The following is a 19512-nucleotide window of genomic DNA, read 5'->3' as shown; positions in this document are numbered from 1 at the left end:
TAACAATGAAAACACAGATTTTGCACTGTAAGCATGATATTTTAAATTTTAGGATGGTACAATGAATGATGATAGTATTTCTCCATCCTACCTAACATAGTATTTAGGTCAAGTGGCACTTCAACATCAAAGGTTATTCACATCTATCACCTGCCCTTTATGGCTTTAAGATCTTGGTGTTGATAGTAGGAAATTGAATGCACATTAATCAGTGGCATTTTGCTCATATTGAATTCCACTGATTGTTTCTTATTTTATTTAAGAATGTGAGATTTCAGGTTCTCATGGCAGTGAGTATGGGGCAACAAGCCAGAAGACTTTCATCTCATCTACACAGGTTGTATAATGTCAAATGGGTGGAAGATCATAAATGATGGATTAGGAAGGAAGTGGCTGTGGTTTATTTTAAGGTAGTATTCTAGCTTGGAGATTTTAGAAACCAACAAAAAGGTCAGTCTGGATTAATAGCCAGTTTACAGATGAAGAATTAAATCTGAAATGTAAAATATACTGAAAAATTCAGTTCATTTCACAAGAAACAGCCAACTGGTTAAGACGCATGTTAACAGAGGAAAGACACACATAAGCACACATGAGCTCATACACATGACTGAAACAATACTAGTCCTTACTTACCACACAAAATAAGAAATAATAAAACATATATTGCAGATAGAATACACTGCATAAATTTCTTACACTTCCTTAAAAAGAAGCACACAGCAGGTAAGAATTGAGGATCTCATGAGTAATAAGTATGAAGATGGCTGTCTTCTGGGATGCTGCGCCATATAGTCTGTTAGACACTGCCCGACACTTCATCTCTCTGAAATGTTGGTCAGTATCTATCAGACTACACACCCCAGAAGATAGACATCTTTATAAACACAGTAATCAGTTTTTTCTTTGTGTAAACTAATTTAGAAAGTGATTTACATTGCACTCCTTATCTTCATCATTTTAACCTATTTAAAACTTAATTATAATAATATCTTTTAATTTCATTAAACAGTATTTAATCAGCCAGTTCATTCTAAAATAAACTCTAAACACAAATAGAATTTTCTGTTATATTTATATTTACACTACTTACAAGTATACAAGATAATTAATAAAATTTCAATATAATTTTTTTTTACAGAGATAGCTTATATTAAATTCATATCCAGAAATCATATGGCACTATAAAACAAACATTTTTACCATATTTACTCACATTTCTCTTGTCCAGAAATTTTTAATTACACAGCAGAGTACAAATCAAGTGATAAATTTTCCAGGAATATTTATAATTAGTTTATTTTGACTTCTGTCAATACTTAATGATAGTTTTTTATTCTCTTACACGTATTTTATCACAGAACTGCAGCTGTTGTTCTCACCTATGATTGTAAAAAATTCTGTAATCTCTGTATGCACAAAAATTACATAAATTACACAAAAATAATGTCCCTTTAAACTCCATGGCTACCGTATTTAAATTTTTACTTTTCAGCACTCACAAACATAATTTACATATTTAAAATTATCTGTATATGGTGAAAAGGTCTTTTTACTATCTTGCCTTGGCCCACCTAATAAGGATAATTGAATTCACTTCAGAGGTGAAGCACCCACACAACAACATTCAGTTTACTCCCACTGGTGGGCTGATTATAAAGAACATCAACTACAATCTGCAGTTATGGTCTGGGGAACAGAAATTCTAATTTTCTGACAGCCAAATGCTGCTAAATTATAATATGGTGCAAGTCAATGAGTAAATATGGCACTAATAATATGCCAACTCCATAAAATTTTAGTCTTATTTGTCTTTAACAAAGTTACATCTTTCATGGGGCTCAGTCAACAGGAATTACATTTCACTTTAGCCCTTTTTACCAAGCATAAAAGATAGGTATCATGGTATAAAGAAAGCAATACCAACTCTAAATGACATCCTAGACAAATTATTCATTACATTATCTAATGCATATCTCTGTTTGGGCATTGTGTTGTGCATATTTACATTGTGCAATACAGACAAACCTCGATTTTTGCCGCTTTTGAAACCAGTAAGTCAAAAAGTAGAAAAAATATATTTTACTATTATTTATAACGTTTTACAATGTTTCTCGTACTGATTCTTATATTAAATCATAATTTTTACATAGCTGATTTTGAATAAAAATTATAAATACAGTCACCTCTGCACTCATTGCTAAGTAGTTGCGAGATAATCTCCTAAAAATCCGCCAACATTGCGCAACAGTCACGTGAGTATTGGTCACTCTTCACGGCGAGTCATTTGCGTTCAGCCTGATATGGGAGTAAGGAAAAATGCGCTCAGTTCACTTCTTGTTGACACATTGAATGTGCTGAAAACTGTGTGCTAAACGTGTTTGTGTTGTTGTTCAACCACTATTCTGCAGTAGCAACTGTTTTATATTTATAAATTGTGGAAGAGCCACCATGTCTGGTAACAAAGTGAATGTGTTGCTAAAAAGTTGTGTAGGTCTATTGCGTTAGAAGATAAGATGGACGTGATTCGTAGAATAGAAGGTGGTGATACCCGTCGTAATGTGCAGAAGTATGAAGTTGCCTCCTTCCACTGTGACTACCATAACGAAAAATTCATATAAAATAGAACAGTCAATGCAACAGGCTACGAGAGTAAGTGCAACGCAAGTGAGTTATAGCAGAAGTAAACTTTTCAAAAGAATGGAGAAATTACTGTTGTTATGGGTGGATGACAAGAATCAAAAAAACACTCCCTTGACTGAAATTGCTATCACGGATACGGCAAAGTCAATTTTTGAGGAACTTAAGTCGTCAATGTTTGGGTGCCGCAAACGCATGTCATTGACTTCGCACTGATTTACATTATAAAAAGAGTTTCAATTTACGCCGGTTCGCCCAGGAACGCATCCCCAGCGTAAATCGAGGTTTACCTGTATATACATTCTTTGGTATATTTTTTAAATCACCTATTACAGAAATTGAGACATCAGTGACTAGATGATGAAGTTCAGTACATGGGTACCAAGATTTAAAATGCACATCAGTAGGGAAATGGTACAGAGCACATAAAGGCAGAACAATCCATTACAATGAGAACTGGTTCTATTTTAACCAACAATCATCAGTCAAAATTCAGACATAAAACAAATATTTCATCCCTGCATATATAAACACATAAACACCTTATTTTGAGTGTTCAACAAACATATGCATCAATAAATTTCATCAGTTTATCCCTTTTCAGTACAAATATGAAATTTTCACAATAAACTTTACTTTGTCAAGAACTTTTGCTGAAATGAAAACATGGAGAGCCATTTATATATTGTTGTTCCAGTCCACCATCCATTCCACCCCTCACACAGCAAGTTACTGTCTACAGCGGTACCCATATTTGACGTTCTTCCTCATTAACAACTGAATTTATTTAATTTCATTATTGGCTTCAAGTTAACAGTAAATTAAATTTCACTGAACAAACACACTCTAAAATGATGAGTGTGTATATACGCAAGACATTAATTACCTACATTTTACAAAAAAGTCTCTACAAAAATCTTTATATTTGGTGGAAGAATTCTGTTCATGCTATTTCATGTAGTAGAACTATTTCATACATAAAAGATGATGGGTGATCAAAAAGTGATATTGCTGCAAGACATGAAGGCATTTATCTTCTACTAATGTTATTTTAATGTTAAACATGTTCATGGACAAAAATTCTCCAATCTACCTCTTCTATCGTCCCAGTCTTTTCTCTCTTCTTCATGTCTTCTAACACCTGGCTGAACCATATTGTTCTTGGTCATCCCATAAATCTTTTTCCTTTAAATTTTAAATCTAATACCCTTCTCAGTATCCTTGTTCTATCCATTCTTTTCACATGGCTAAACCACTGTAGTCATAACAAACTATGGATTGCAATTTCTTCTCTAAAGATAGATTCCATCCCATCCTCTGTTTACCCTCAACACTTCTCAGAAATTTCATATCCATTGCATGGGGTCTTACTTTTGTTTTTCCTTGAAACTGTCCACATTATGACATTAAATGTTATTTCTTTTATAAAATTTTGTATAATTAAGAAGTACTTTTATTTTTATACTGATCTGTTGATTTTCACTTCTAAATTGATTTCACTTCCCAAACAAATAAATTTTTATACCAGCATAAAGTCACTGGATACGTTGTTTGTAACCTGAGTGTAGTAACATGGCAGGACACACTGCAGTAACACAAATTTTTTTGGATTCATCTGTTATTTATAACAACTAACTGCATGAAGTCTGTTCTTTCAAGGTCCAACAAGAATCCCAAAACAATTTAAGACGGTTCTCACTGTTAGCACAGAACTCACGAAAATCTTTCAGGATTTTAGTTTGAAACATCTCATCACCAGTGGCAGGAGTTGATGAAGACTTCCAACGTCGACTCACCATGTGGTTCCATGACCAACGGAATCCCACCTGATAAAAATAAACTGCAGTCCATAATTATAATCACTGACTTATTGTGAAAACGGTAATGAAAAATTTACACTGCATGAATGAAGATGTGTTAGTACAGATCTGTTACTAAGATACTTAAAAATTCTGTTTCAAGTACAAAGATTAAAAATCATCAAGTGAGACACACATGTGAACATGAAGGATAAACAGATAAGGAATTTCAGGGAGGCAATCATAGCTTATTTCTGAGTACAATCTTGGCATTCTTTAGGAAAGATTCAAAAAAATATGTCAAACCTAAGTTAGGATCAACTGAGATTTAAACCATGTTCTTCCCAAATACAAGTCTGAACTATCATCCCACTCAATATGTTAACTTTGGTAATGCTGGGCACCTCATTCATATCTGAGGCACTAAAACACACTAAGCTTTCATTTTACTGTCCCATGAACATGTCCTGTAACTATATTATGCTACAGCTTCCAGACCTGTGTGTAATTTGATTATGAGTATGTGAACTGGACTTACTGGCTTAAGGTAGAGGTTGAGATTTTGTTTTAAGTGTTGCAAATCTGCGTAAAATGGCAGTACACTTCCCCCTGTGCAAAACACCAAAAAAAGGAAAAGTAAAGCTCCATACATGTTAGACTTTGACACTAGCCAGAAGTAGGTGGAAGCAAGTGGTCAGCTATATGCTGAAGGAGCACTAGGAATCCATTGGATGCGCGGCTGATTAAGTCTCAGGGCCATTCTGATGGAGAAATTTTCTATTCTTAATAGGAATTGAACCCCTGTTGTCCAGTCCATGGGTAGTTAGATTTTACTAAGGGAAACATACACAAGTACCTAACAGACCCACAATTTTTAACAAAATTTTAATCATCACAACTTACCCTCATGTCTGTACCATAGTCATCTTTGTTCTTGCCACTAACATGTCTTGTGATGTATTCCTCATGGGGACTGGACATGCTGTCTGAATGAACAGGGTACCTCCGAGAATTCTGGATTCCTAACTGTCTGCTTCCAAAACCAGATCGTCCAATATGTGACAGAGAATTACTACGGTGGTGAGGCCGCTGAAAATTGTAAACATCAATAAGATAGAATTCAGGAATGACATGAATCAAATCTGAAGTAAATCTGTGTTATACAGCAGCAGTTGGAGGCATTATACCCATCCTGATCAATTCCTTTACCACTCATCATCCTGGTCTGTCCCATGCCATTCCATCTATTTTCTTCCATCATAGCCCATCCATACAATCTCATCCAATCATGACCCTTCCCCAATGGCAATCCCCTCCCTTCCATCATCTATCCTTTCATCCCTGGTATGTTCCCCTTGGTAGAGAGACCCTTGTGTCTATTAGATAGCTGCTGGTTGAGCCCCAGAGCTATGCTAGAGAAGACAACAGGATCTTCACTCTCCAAACAAGCTATCCTCCAGAAAGGACACCCAGAACTGTTATAGACATTCAGCTTCATGTGCCAGATGAATTATTTCTTAAGAAAGAAACCTCAGTATCCATTAAACAGGAGGCAAGTTGGAACTTAGAACTGTTCTGGGTACTGAATAATCCTAAATACAGCCATTAAAAACTAAACCACCAGACCAAAGCTAGTCGCTTACTGACAAATTGTTGAGGCACATTAGATACTTCTCTTACAAAATGTAGAATGTAAAATATGCGAGTAAAACCTGGCATGGCTGTGATGGGATGAGGATAAACATGTTGCCAGTGAGGTGCACATATTGGTGCTGATGGGCCAGGTTTCTGTCGTTGTTACTGCCAGATGCGGGGGAGCTCGCACTAGAGCTATCCACAGTACACCGAACAAACCCAAACCTTTCAACAATTGTCTCTTGGAATAAGAACAAACGCTGGTCCCATGTCTCTTCAGGAAATTCTGAAATAAGGCATTTATAGTTAACAGGAGTATAATAAAGAGAAACTGCCATCAGTAAATCTGTGGTGATGATATTGCTGCTTATATGTTCTTGATATGCTGAGACCACTTAAAGATGTTACTCTTTCTGATGTTACCGTGGTACATCATTAAAATTTGACTGGGGTAATTAGTATTTTTAAAGGACATTAATACTGTGGGTAGGAACTAAACTTGCAGAACTGACTTGATATGGGCAATGTGGACTGTTCAAATTGTCTAGTTGATACATACATTAGAGTTTTAAAATTCAATGTATGCTTCTGGTTTATATATTTCACTAGAAGGTTGATTACTTTCAGAAGTATATTCAATCTTTTAAACACTTTCTGAACTAACAAATTTAGAAACTTGGGTTCCCCATGAACTTTTCCTTAATTATGAATAACATCCTGGCATGAAACAAATGCTCACCCTCATAGAAATAAGAATGATGCCTGTTGAAGGTTCATTTTATCTTATGACACATTTCACTGTTTACTTATGCCATGCTGAGGCGCTAGAGATGAAGTGGGGAGTTTCCTGTCACCGCAGAAACTTGTTTCTTGTCTTTGATTTATTACATTTATGTCAGCAATGACACCTGGTTGTCATATTGTACAATCACTGAACATGGTGTTAATAAAGATAAAATTATAATTTGACACCACAACAAAATTGTAATCACAGAAGCAAACAAAATCAAACCCCTTCTCCTCTGATAATTTCACTATCATGTGAGTAAGCAATCATTCTGGTACTACTGAAGAATGCCTGGTACAGTAAGATGCCAGCTAAAATACAAGTCTACCATCCTGTCCCACAAGGCTTGTAAATAAAAAGGCAAGATTTAAAGAGGCACTAAAGAGATACTTAATTACACACTACTTTACTCTACCAATGAATTTTTAATGTTTACAAACAAGTCTAATGATCTAATGATCATTAGACTTCCTTGTCCTCATATAATATAAATGGGTAGTATAATTTATCTACTGTATGTAATGGATGGATGTATTTGTAACATATTACTACTTTATGTGAGCCCTTTGTTTATAACATGTAAAATCTTTATAACAGTATAAATTGTACTTGAAATATGTATAACATGTATTATATTATTACATCTTATTCCACATTCTGTCATCTGACTAACTTATGGATCCAAGGAATATAATAAAGATGAAGACTAAGTGGCAGTGGTAGCCAATTATTATTTACTGGGGATCAGACAGGACTGTTTTGGCAACTGCAACCTGGAGATCATCATGAGAAAAATTGGATTTAAAAAAGTTGTTAAATATTCTTACTGAATATACTTTACAAATACACCAAAATACATAAAAAATAGCATTATTAATAATTAGTTCATACAGAATATCCTCATCTTTGGTGTTCACAAAGTGTATACATATAATAAAATGTGGATGGGTACTACAGACCTCAAAGCCTGAATTCTTCAACATTATTTAAACAAGCTTCAGCTTTAAAGGGTTAAAAATATAACTGTACTTGCCTTCAAACAAATAGCTCTTTTTACCCATCAGGCATTCTGTATCAAGAGATATAAATATTGGACCTCTTAAAGGGTCTGATTTGTGGGTGTAGGGTAATGCCAGTGGGTCAGACGGAATGGGTATCATCTGAAGGCCACATGTCTGGGCCTTTCTTGACCAACCCACAATCTACAAAACAACAAATTATGATTATTACATTAGCACAGGAGAAAAGTAATCTTAGTCCTTTCCCAATCAGTCAACGGTTTGAGGAAATGAGGCAGATTATCCTATGTCTATAATGATCTAACCTGACTTATGCTTATAATATAGTTCTCAGTTACATGTAATTCAGATTTATGGTAAAAGATTTCAGTTGTTATAAAACAGACTGGAAATTCACACAGTGCTTTTTTTAATATATTACAGTGTACAACTAACAGATTCTGTCATGTGATATTCCTTCTTTCTATGCTCAAAATATACTATGGCATCAAGGAATTATGTATTAATTTTGGGTTAAATAAGTGCAAGTATGTTGTTAAAATTCTGTAAAATTCTCAACTTAGATTTCTCCTTTGTAATATATAAAAAAACAATTGGAGTGTCAGTTGTATAGGGAAACTCAGGACTATGAAAGGGTTAAAATTAAAGCATTCAAGTGACCATTTAAACTGCTGGATTGACCACTTCCAATAACTGTAAAAACTGTGTACAATATTTCTTTTTTGATTGCCTATATCAACACAATAAGCTTCTGAATCTCTATCAAAGTGTAAGCTAAAATTTAATTTTCTAAGTAACATGACAGTGTTTGCATATGTTGGCCATGATAAAAAAAGTTCCTACAGTAATATTTATAATGAGAAACAGGTCATAAAAAATGTGTCATCTGCTAAAGACAACACAAATTTGGTGGCTGTCACTAGCACTTGTAGAATAAGAACATTAAGTGTGGTGACCAAGTATGTGGTTGTAATTAAGTGAAAATCTCTGCGAATACTTACCAGTTCAGCTACAATCGTTCCTGATGAAGTTACCCACTGCACAACCAGCTCAAAAGCTCTATCAGGTCTGTACACTGACTGATAGCGTGCATGTCCCCATTCTATTCGGTCACTCTTAGTACTGATATCAATTTCTAGATGTGTGTGTTTGTACAGCGGAACTAAAACATTCGCAAATGATGATCATTTAAGGAAAACAGTTAAAAATTATTAAAATAATGCTTAAGAACACACAATAATTTCACACATACTGTACCTTTATTAACTTAGTAACATTTTATGGCTTATAAGCAAATTACTAAAGAAGTCTCTGGTACCTGTCCAAAAGTTTGTAACACTAGAATCTACCACAGGCCACTATTCTTAACAGTTTAACCCTATTCACATCCAATTTATGATCATTTTAATATTAAAAATTTATCATCCCCACACGTAATTTCTATAAGAGTCATTTTAATATTATCCTCCAATTTGAACCCTGGTCTTCCAAGTAGTCTCTTCCCTTCAAGCATTCCAACTAAACTTGCTGATCATTCCCATCTATACTACATGTCATGCCCATCTCATCTTCAGGTTAATAATGCCCACCAGACATGGCTCCTTTGTCCCCCAAAAACAATCAGACATGGAAGCAACAAAACACAAAGCAAAGGAGCAGCTCTTGGCAGCTCTAAAAAATAATATTCATAGGTGCTTCTACCACTGGTAGGAATGTTGGAACATGGCGGTACGTGCTGAAGGCCATTATTAACTCACTATCCTTTTAAGTACAGTATCTTAGTTTTCACACATTCAGTCCTGATACATTTTTATTAGGCCCTGTATACATGTCTCTAACATTTATGTTCATACTGTTTCCTTTAAGCTTATTCATTTTGTCTTTCAGATGAGAAAACAATTATAATTTTCTGTTCAAGATTCCAAACTAGGTGTTTAAAATAAAGTGTAAAGAAATCAGATAATATAGTTGCACTGTGAATGTGGAATACTGGAAACAGAATGTGCCATTCTGATATTAAACAGAAGATAATATGTTTATCTAACCTGTCCACTCCTTGTCATTTTCACCAGCTTCCTGGCATATTTCTTCTAGAACAGAGCACAGGAACTTAGGAGAAACATTTGATGAAGACAGGGTTTCAGATGAAGGTGATGGTGGTACACTCTGTCTCCAGCCTGTCGGATGCTTCACTTCAACCTCTAGCCATTCATTTTCAAAACTCTGTAGATCACCCAAGGGCTGCAAGTACTCTCCATCTGTAAAAGATAAACCTTCAGTGTCACAGAAAAATCCAGCAAAGTAGCAAATCAAACTGTAACAATTTGAAGAATTTGTAGAAGTATCTGATATCTTGACATTTTATTACAGAAACAGAGTTTGACATTTCATTATGTGCTGTTTAAATACATCTGCCATAAGATCTTTAAACTTGCTTTTCTCAAAAACTTCTAAAATGCAATTAGTGACTTCTTACATAGCACAGATGAAAAGCTGAGAGAGACAGATGTAAATGGAAGTTAAAATAAATATACGATGGAGAAATTGGCTCAGGATTGGGTTCGGTGGTGGCCTTTTATAAATATGGTAATAAACTTTTGTTCCATAAAAATTGAACAATATCTTGATCAACTCAGCAACTAAAAACTTTTTAAGAAAACTCTAGCACCATGGACTGTATACAATATTGCAACAAACATATTTATTTGTGGTCTATTAATGATGATTTTCAGTAGTTCAGACTGTACAGTATCAAATGAGAGGATGATAGTGGATTAGAAAGGATGTGGAAGGAAGTGGTCATGGCATAATTTAAGGTACTATCCTGGCATCTGACTGGAAGGACTGAGGAAAACCACAAAAAACACCAGTCAGGATAGCCAGTCTTAGGGCCAAGATTTGAAGCTAGGACCTCCTGAATACGAAGCAGGAGTGTTAAACCACTCGACCACGACGTTTGGTGCAATAAAATAATCAATACTTTAGTTACAAATATGACTAAAAATGACTTACAGTACTAGCATCTGTGTGACATAAAATACAGACGTCACCAAGGTTATCTACAATTTATATACAACACATTATTAAATATGGTAACATGTGACAAAATGTCTCTATATAGTTTAAAGCCTGTAATGTTTGTCAGAAACAAATTTATGACTATGAAATGAGGTATCCACTCAATACAAATTGGTAATCAAAATAAGCAGTGATATCAATGAGACATACACCACTACAAAGGGTGCACTTAGAAAACTGTGTATCCTAGACTAGTGTGCATTTTTTCAATCTCATTATCTGTCAATGTAATAAGATTTTACAGTCCAATGGGGGGGGGGAGTATGTAAGTAAGTAGGTAAGTAAATAAGTCAGTTTAAAATGCGAAATGGCCAAATTGGTTTATCTGAGACATGTTATAGGCAAAAATGCTGGAACCGTGTGGAAATTAACAGAAGCAAAATTATGAGCTTCATAATATGTAATCTCTTCATCAAATATTATAGGGCACATAGTATACAGTGAAACCTCGATGCATCGTTTTTGGCGGGGGTGGGAAATAAAAACGATGAATACGGGAAAACGATAGTTGCGGGAAAGCATTCAAATTTTTAAAAAAAACTGAATGTTTCTCTTTCAAAGTTACTTCTTTTTACCAAAAAAGTCTTTAATGGACAACTGGTTTGTCGAAACTTTACGTTTTAGGCCAAACAGAGCCCTTTCCACTTTCAAAATGTTTTCCTCGTCACGTTCACTAATATTATGCGCATAAAAGAATGACTTCACTTTTACCAATGCTTCGGCAAAACTCGGCACAGCTTCGGGCTCGCATTCGTCTTCTTCCTCTTCCTCACCACTCCCAACCCTCGCGAAAAATAACAGGAAGAATGGAAATACTATTACATTAACATTATGCGTCTTTCGGTATTAATTTATCTCAAAACCCAGCATTTTAAATTCTAAAAACATCGCGTAAATTTCGTTATAATTTCTCAGAAACGATCATTGCGGGCCGGGACTAAGATTTTTGAACGATCGATGCGATAAAACGATAGTTCGAGGAACGATAGAAGCGGGAAAATGTAACATTATTTTATATGGGATGTATCCGGGACCGAACAAAACGGACGATGCATCTGGGAAAACGATAGTTCGGGGAACGATGGATAGAGGTTTCACTGTACATGAGACATGAGAAATACAGACAAAATTTTAGTATGTACACCTGAAGGGGAAACACAACATGGGCCACCCAGCCACCAACAGAGGAAACATTAAAATGTATCTTAGAATGGGAGGTTATGGACTGGATCGATCTGGCTCAGGATAGAGCCAATGGTGGGTTCTTGTAAAGATGGTAATTATACTTTGAGTACCACACAAAGTAGGGACTTTTGTACCAGACTGATTATTAGCTTCTCAACAAGGATTCTGGATTTAACAGGTTTAACATGAGTGGGAAGGAGCACGATGCTTACAGCATCCAATAGAATTTCCTTTGTTAAAATGAAAAACTTGACTCATTACACTTCTCAAGAATTTATCTTCACAAAAATTAACCAATAAATGTACATAATATAAAACATACCATGCTGAGACTTGTAATTTTTATTTTAACCACTTATCAATTTGGTGTAAATTTCATAAGGCAAAAATATTCACATATTTGTGGTTCTTGGTTTATTTAATTATGATTTTTCAGCTGCATTGGCTATGCAGCATCAGATTGCTGTGAATAACAAAATGGAAAAAAATGTGGAACCCATTATGGCCTGTTTTAAGCTACTATCCCAGAATTTGCCTGGAAGAACTGGGGAAAACAGATTCTTAGCTGCTAAATGACAACTTACTGCAGATACATCCTGCACCAGATTTAATATGGTTTCTTAAAACAGTATAAAGTGGAACATGCAAATGGATGAACAATAATAACTCCCATTTCTCAGTAATGTGTTCTTTGTTTTGCACAATGCAAACAAAGAGAATCTAATAAAATAAACTCAAGGTTGGCACATAAACAACAAATAATTTATTGCAAGTTATTTTTAAAGTCAAAAAAATTTATAGTTGGACATAAGATTAAAGAAATACTAAGCCTATACATGTATTCCTCCAAGCAAAAGCTTCAGTGACATTGTTTTACAAAGTGAAAAGTCAAGTTTATGAAGCCAGAAATCATAATAAAATGAAAGAATACTAACCTTTCTGATCTTTCTCTTGCTGAACTATGTGGTATAAGTAGAAGCCCACAATAAATGGATGGGAGAAATCACCTGATGCATGGCATATCATGTGTTCCTTCAGCATTTGCTGAAAAGTTGATGACAGATCAATATATTCAACCGTAGCTGCAAAGCTCCCAAATCACAACATGATAAAAGCACATACTTTTGAAAATAAATAAAAAAACTGTAGAAGAAACACAATGTGGTTTAAAAAATTTCAGCCATTAAAGTGAAGATGGATGAAAGTATGTCCCAGTGAACCAACTGAGCTTGTGATGCAAGTTTGGTAAGCTTTTTATTTTTCAATCTTGCAGATGGAATTCGGGGTTCAGATGTTTATCAGTCAGTTTTGTATTGCACATGAGTACACCCCCTCACCCACACACACATGCATGCTGATGTTAAGAGATGGCACCACTATGAAATATACAAAGAACAAAGAGTTCTGATTTAAACAAACACTGACCTCCATAATATTAACAGCCCTCTCTTCATGCAGTACTCCTTCCACATGACATATCAACCACTGCACAGCATCTGCACTCACGAATGTATAGCTTGGCAAGCTGGGATGATGAGTTAGAAAACCAACACCTGATACTGTGTTTCGCATAGCTTCAATAATTTCTAATATTGTTGCTGTGCTCTTCAGTCGATGGATGTCAAAATGACTCTGACTGAAATAACAGTTTCAAAATTTCATTAATTATTTAGTACAGAATAATTAATCACGTCTTCAACTGTTCACAGGACACTACTATTACAGAACCTATTATTTACCATTACACATCATCATCCCACCATCACAGCAGAAATTCAGGGCATGATACAGGGTCAAAATAATCCAGTCGTTGTTGGTATGGAAATAATCACCTCCTTTTTTCAAAGAATTTCCCACTTTTTATGCAGGTTGTGTAGCAACCAAGCCTCCTCATCTCTATATTTGCATAACTTCTAATCCTCACTTTCCATCATGCTGTTCCCTTCTTTTTGTGTGACATCTTTCCTAATCTGTTGTCCACATCTTGATCTTGTTCTCAATCTCCCTCTTGGACATCTTCCTTCTAGTTTCATGTTCAGTACCTCCTTTATAATTCTCTCTTCTGTCATTCTTCAAACATGTACAAACCATTTTATTATCTTATTTATTAATCAGTCTTTAAAGAGGTAGATGTTATATGATTACCGGTATTATACACAAGCAATCAAAAGGTTGCCAAAGGTAAAAGTTTCATTCCTACTGTACAAATTTCCAGTTCTAAAACATCCTCAATCTTGCTTGAAACTGGGGTTGACATTGGCAACATTACAAAGCTGGCCTTTCCCTTGCATTTTTGTTCCATGGGACCCTGCCCCTGCACTTGCTGCTCCAGTGGTTATGCCCCACAGAGCATCATCCCCCTTGTTAGGCCTGAACACCACTGGGCTACCTACCATAAAAGCTACTGATAAAACAAATTTATTGGCAAAATCACAATTTTTATAGTCTCTTGCTATTTCTGTATCTGTTATACTGCATACAAACTTTACTGCTTATTTTATATGTCAGCATTTTATGCAGTGCCCAGAACCTGTTTTCCAGATTATAGACCATTTTAAGGTCCCATTCCAGCATTTGTCTGTAAGAAGCAATGGGGGGAGGAATGAAAAACTGAAAAAAGAGCAGGAGTATTATCAACTCAATGGCTATATATGATGACTTGCCTATCATCTGCGGGGTCCTGATGATGTGGGGAGTCAGTTGTTTGCTGCTGCTGTTGTTGTTGCTGTTCAGGAGACACTGGCTGTTGACCTGAAATCTTGTTGTCTCCCAAAGCTGCCTCGCTGGCAGGAGAGATGCGACCACTGCTACTTACTTCTGCTTTCACTCGCTCCATGACTTTAGAACCTGACCTAATACATCAATTACAATAAATACAACTGAATGAATTGTAAGCGGTTATAACTCTATCTGTATATCTGACTTACATATGAGATGCATTCTAAAAGTAAGTTACACTTGCTAGGTTTTACAAAAGCTCTCTCTTATGTTTTTCTTAGCACAAAACTCAATTACCTCAACTGTAAGCTGTAACTGTAATATTTCACATTTAACAGTTGTAATTTCACTATAAATGCTACTTCTGAAGAATGTATTGGCATGAAATTCTCAAGTTTCTTCTCTTCTGCACACATGTCTTGGGCCTGTCTAACTTCTGGCTATACCCAAATATGGAAGACTAGAGATGTACCTTGAGAGAGTATCAGTCAAAAACTTAACATGAAAAATGAATTACCACTGTTGCAAATAAACTACTAAAGACTTCCTAAAACACTTCTAAAGTTGGACACGTGGCAGTTACGTACAGAGCAAGGAAACTATTTAGGAAAATGAACAAACTGTGCACTCTGTTCTCAGTAGCATTCCTTTACAGTAAAATCAAACTTACTTTTACAATGTACCTCATACATCAATTTATATATGCAAAGGCAATGTTTAAACATAAGTATCTCAATTCTCTGCTATTGTCTCTTGTGCTGACTGGTGAAGCACTCTTCCAATCCACCAAACCCAACTCCCTACCTACTACATGCACTTATATGGCTTCCAAAACACTGGATAATTCAAAATTTCAACATCATTCATTTCAAAAATCCCAAACTGTGCATTTACCAACATTTCAGAGGTCCTCGCTGCCTCCATCATCAGGGCGATGAGTAAGCCATGCGCATGGAAGCGGTTTGAGTTACAGCGACAACAGAATCTTTCAAAAACTTTTGTATGGGTTTGACTTCTTGTAATAAACATACAAGACAAAAACTCTTCACTTACATACACAAGACAATGCAGTAAACACACTTTGAAGTACTCTTAACTTGTGAGAATAGAATACTGTGGAACAATATGCCTAATTTTTTTAATTTTCACTCAACACATGGCATTAAACACTTTTAGCGCATACAATAGCGGGGATCAGGTTAATACATATAAGAAATTGCAGAATTGTATAAACATGCAATACTCCATCTTATTCATGCCCCAATGTGTTTTGATGTTTTAATATTAAAATACAGAAGATAAAATTATAAATTACAGTCCCATTCTTTTAGCTATTAACATATTTTCTGTTATACAAAACACGTCAAATTATTACAAGACCTATGTATATGTACAGAATTTTCAAACTGAGAGTCTGAATACTTCAAAAATATGCCATATTAAGAAAACTAGCAACTTACTCTGATAACATCTCTCTCTCACTCAGTCTGGGGTACATGGTTTTATGGAAAAGTTACAGTTACTCAGCTTGTAAAGAAATTCCCTGCAAGTTTTGGAACTAAAAGTGGATTTCCATGCATGCCTCTTGATTCAATCACCAAAGAACAGAATTCAGTTCAAATCTTCATATCCTGCACCCATAAGATCCATCTCAAAATTATCCTTTTCTCAAAGCTGAGTCTCCCAAGTTATTAAATGTATCATTTGAACACTTACAGTGGTTAAATCAAGAAAGAAAAGATGAGCCTGGAAATGTAGTATGGGTAAAATGAGAAATACAGTACATTAAACATTTTGGTTGGTAAACCACAAAGGAAAAAGACCACTTAAGAGACGTAAGCACAGAAATTAGGTATTAAGATGTGGACTGGATTGATCTAGCTCAGGTTATTGAGCAGTGGAGGGCTTTTGTAAAAACTATAATGAATTTCTTCATCAGCCAAGTCATGGTAGTACAACCTTTTTCTTCTCTTGGGCTAAGAATAGCTTTCCTGTTGGATCAAGGGCCAATAAACCCTTCCTGGCACATTTCTTAAACTAATAGCCAGTTTTCGTTGTTGATGAGAATATTTATTCATAAATTACAAATTACATGCTCAAATATAAGTTTTATTGAAATGTAAAAAAATTACTATAGAGTTACACATTATTTTAAATTTGCTTCTCCAACAGCTTGTATCTGACACAATTCACAAGTGGTTTTGGGCTGGAAGTGGCCCGCAGGCCATCAGCTGGACCATGCTGAGCTAGGTAACTGTAACTTTGCACAGATGAGTCTGTACTACTGTGTTAGATATGTATATTCAAGCAGATGGTAAAATGTGTCTTATGTGTCAGAAAACAGAAGCGCAACGCTATTAAAATGATGGACACAATGATACTGACCTGGTGGTATGTCGTTCAGCCATGCGATTAGAACCATGCTTCTCCTAGCAGAAAGAGGATACAGTGAGAAACAAAAGAGGCAGCAATTTTGATCAAACATCAAACATACACATAACTCCATACCAAGGTGAAATGGCCATAAAACAAGAGCACAAAAATTCAATGACATATTTTGAATCTGTACATGATTATTCACAAAGGCAGCATTACAGTTTAAACTGCATTCCCACACCAACATCAAAATAAAAATAATTTTATGCCAGTGTACCTCAAACTGTGCATCATGACATCCCATACCGAGTCACACCAAAACGCATTAACAGATTCAAACCAATGGCTGAAAACTTCTAAACTTTAGCTTAATAAATTCTTTTCCTAACTACCTTTCAATTTATGCAATTTAAGTGAAATTTAAATGACAAGCAAAAGTGCAGCATATGAATCTCTATTAAGCTATAGGCTAATGTAACTTCACCTCTATTAACCTTTAACAACTGTGCATTGTGGTTTATGTGCAAATGAGCTGTGTTACACTAGCATATTGTAAACTGTTCATCAGGCTGACAGTGTCATAGTACATGGGTTTAAATCCCCCATTCCTATATGATAAAGGTTAAATTCCCACATTCAGGGTTAAGAAATGCTTTTGTAGATTACATCACAATAAAATGTTTATAGAGAACAGTTCAAGCAACATTTAAATACTGTTATTTTAAAGCAATCAAAAATATGGTTGAAATAAACTGTGCATTGAACAAAATGTCCATGTTGCAAGGGCCATCTAATAAATTTCCAGATGGGTCTGAATTTGTTAAATTGTCTTACAAGAAAATATAATAAACTCAAGAAAGAAGATGCTTGCATTCTTGTTGGAGCCTACTCTTGCCTACATAGAATCTAGCCAGATCATTCTCAGAAGAATAAGGATCTGTCCCCAAGAGAGAACACAATTTGCAGCATTCCAGTATGGGGTCAGTACCCAGGTCTATCTCATTAAAACAAGCACATGAAACACAAAACCATATTAAAAGCATTCATGAAGTTACACAACAAAAACAGGAATATACATTACACAAGAAAACTATAAAGCTGGAAATCTGAAAAATCTGTAGCCAATATTAATTTTGTGATATGTTTAAAATAAACAATTCTGTGAGTGCCATAAAAATGCAAAGGAGACAAAAACCACTTTCTTTGTTCAACACTAAATATTCTCTGTAGCTGGTAAATTATTGTTCAGACATGTAAAAGTAAAATGTATGTACACATGTCTATATGTAAAGTACTATTCTGTATTTGAACTGTTTGTATGTACAACCAGCAGATGTCCTAGCAAACTATAGTTCACACTTGGTATCTATTATAGCCAAAGCAGAAGGTAAGAGTGTAACTGAGTGAAACAGTGTAGTTTAGTGAAAGACTGACAATAGTGCATACAGTCTGTCAGTTGTGTCAATTTATAGGTTCTGGAGTTTAAAGTAAGACTGTCAACATAGTGTAAACATTTCACAGATAAGACATAACATTTCAATGCAAAGATCCTAGCATCATATTTACTAGTGTATTACACACCATGATTTAAGAATTAAATATTCCTGATATACTGAGGAAAAAGAATGCATCTTTCATGCCAGAAAAGATACTAATTACAATATCTTCCCTCCTCCTTCCTAAAAGCCCAGAACAAAAATATCACTAAATACAACTACAATTCCAATTACTGTTTCATATAGATCCGAAACATGGTTTCTCCTTTGGAGGAAAGAACACAGATCAAAAGAATCCAAGAATAGATGGTCATGGAGAATTTCTGCATCTAGAAGAGACGACATAACAGGAAAATGCAGAAAATTACACACTAAAATGTTTCACTATCCACTTAATATTTTTAGGGTTATTAAATATATGAAGACGTGACATGAATCATATATGGGGGAAACACAAAATGTATACACCATTTAGATGTAAAACCTCAAAGGTAGGCAACATTTGGGAGATGTAGGCGCAAATATAAAGAAAATACTGAAATGGTCCAAGATTAGATCCAATTGTGCACTCTGATGATGACAGTTATAAATTTAAGGTATTTCTCAGTCATCTGATTAACAATTGTTTAAAAAAGACCTTGTACAATAGAATATATTCCTATTTTCATAGAATAACTTCAGAGATACTTTATGGTACAAGATACTGAAAATGTTATTATTAGAAAATAAAGACATTTCTGTACAATTAATTTGTAAAGCCTACAAACAATCAGCCAACA

General features: G+C 35.0%; 1 protein-coding gene across 5 annotated transcripts in view; it reads right to left on the bottom strand.

The window, feature by feature from the left end:
* Positions 1 to 1056: 1056 nt before the first annotated feature.
* Positions 1057 to 19512, bottom strand: part of Iml1 (GATOR complex protein Iml1) — a 50489-nt gene continuing 32033 nt past the window's right edge. For 4 of the 5 annotated variants that reach the window (XM_087349261.1, XM_087349257.1, XM_087349259.1 and 1 more), the window contains 9 exons: positions 14803 to 14995; positions 13569 to 13775; positions 13079 to 13187; positions 9926 to 10138; positions 8882 to 9042; positions 7895 to 8063; positions 6152 to 6360; positions 5343 to 5528; positions 1057 to 4466 (listed from right to left, as the gene is read on the bottom strand). In XM_087349261.1, the coding sequence (XP_087205387.1) occupies positions 4272 to 4466; positions 5343 to 5528; positions 6152 to 6360; positions 7895 to 8063; positions 8882 to 9042; positions 9926 to 10138; positions 13079 to 13187; positions 13569 to 13775; positions 14803 to 14995 (1642 nt within the window). In that variant the 3' untranslated portion in view covers positions 1057 to 4271. Of the gene's footprint in view, positions 4467 to 5342; positions 5529 to 6151; positions 6361 to 7894; positions 8064 to 8881; positions 9043 to 9925; positions 10139 to 13078; positions 13188 to 13568; positions 13776 to 14802; positions 14996 to 17246; positions 17291 to 19512 lie in introns of all 5 variants that reach the window. The other variant, XM_087349260.1, reaches the window with a different exon arrangement.

This window comes from Zootermopsis nevadensis, unplaced genomic scaffold (assembly GCF_977971745.1).
Source record: "Zootermopsis nevadensis isolate Lab colony 2312 unplaced genomic scaffold, Znev_1.0 Znev_ptg000015l, whole genome shotgun sequence".
Lineage (NCBI taxonomy): Eukaryota > Metazoa > Arthropoda > Insecta > Blattodea > Termopsidae > Zootermopsis > Zootermopsis nevadensis.
The sequence above is the reverse complement of the archived record's forward strand: the minus strand, read 5'-3'. Positions and strand labels throughout refer to the sequence as shown.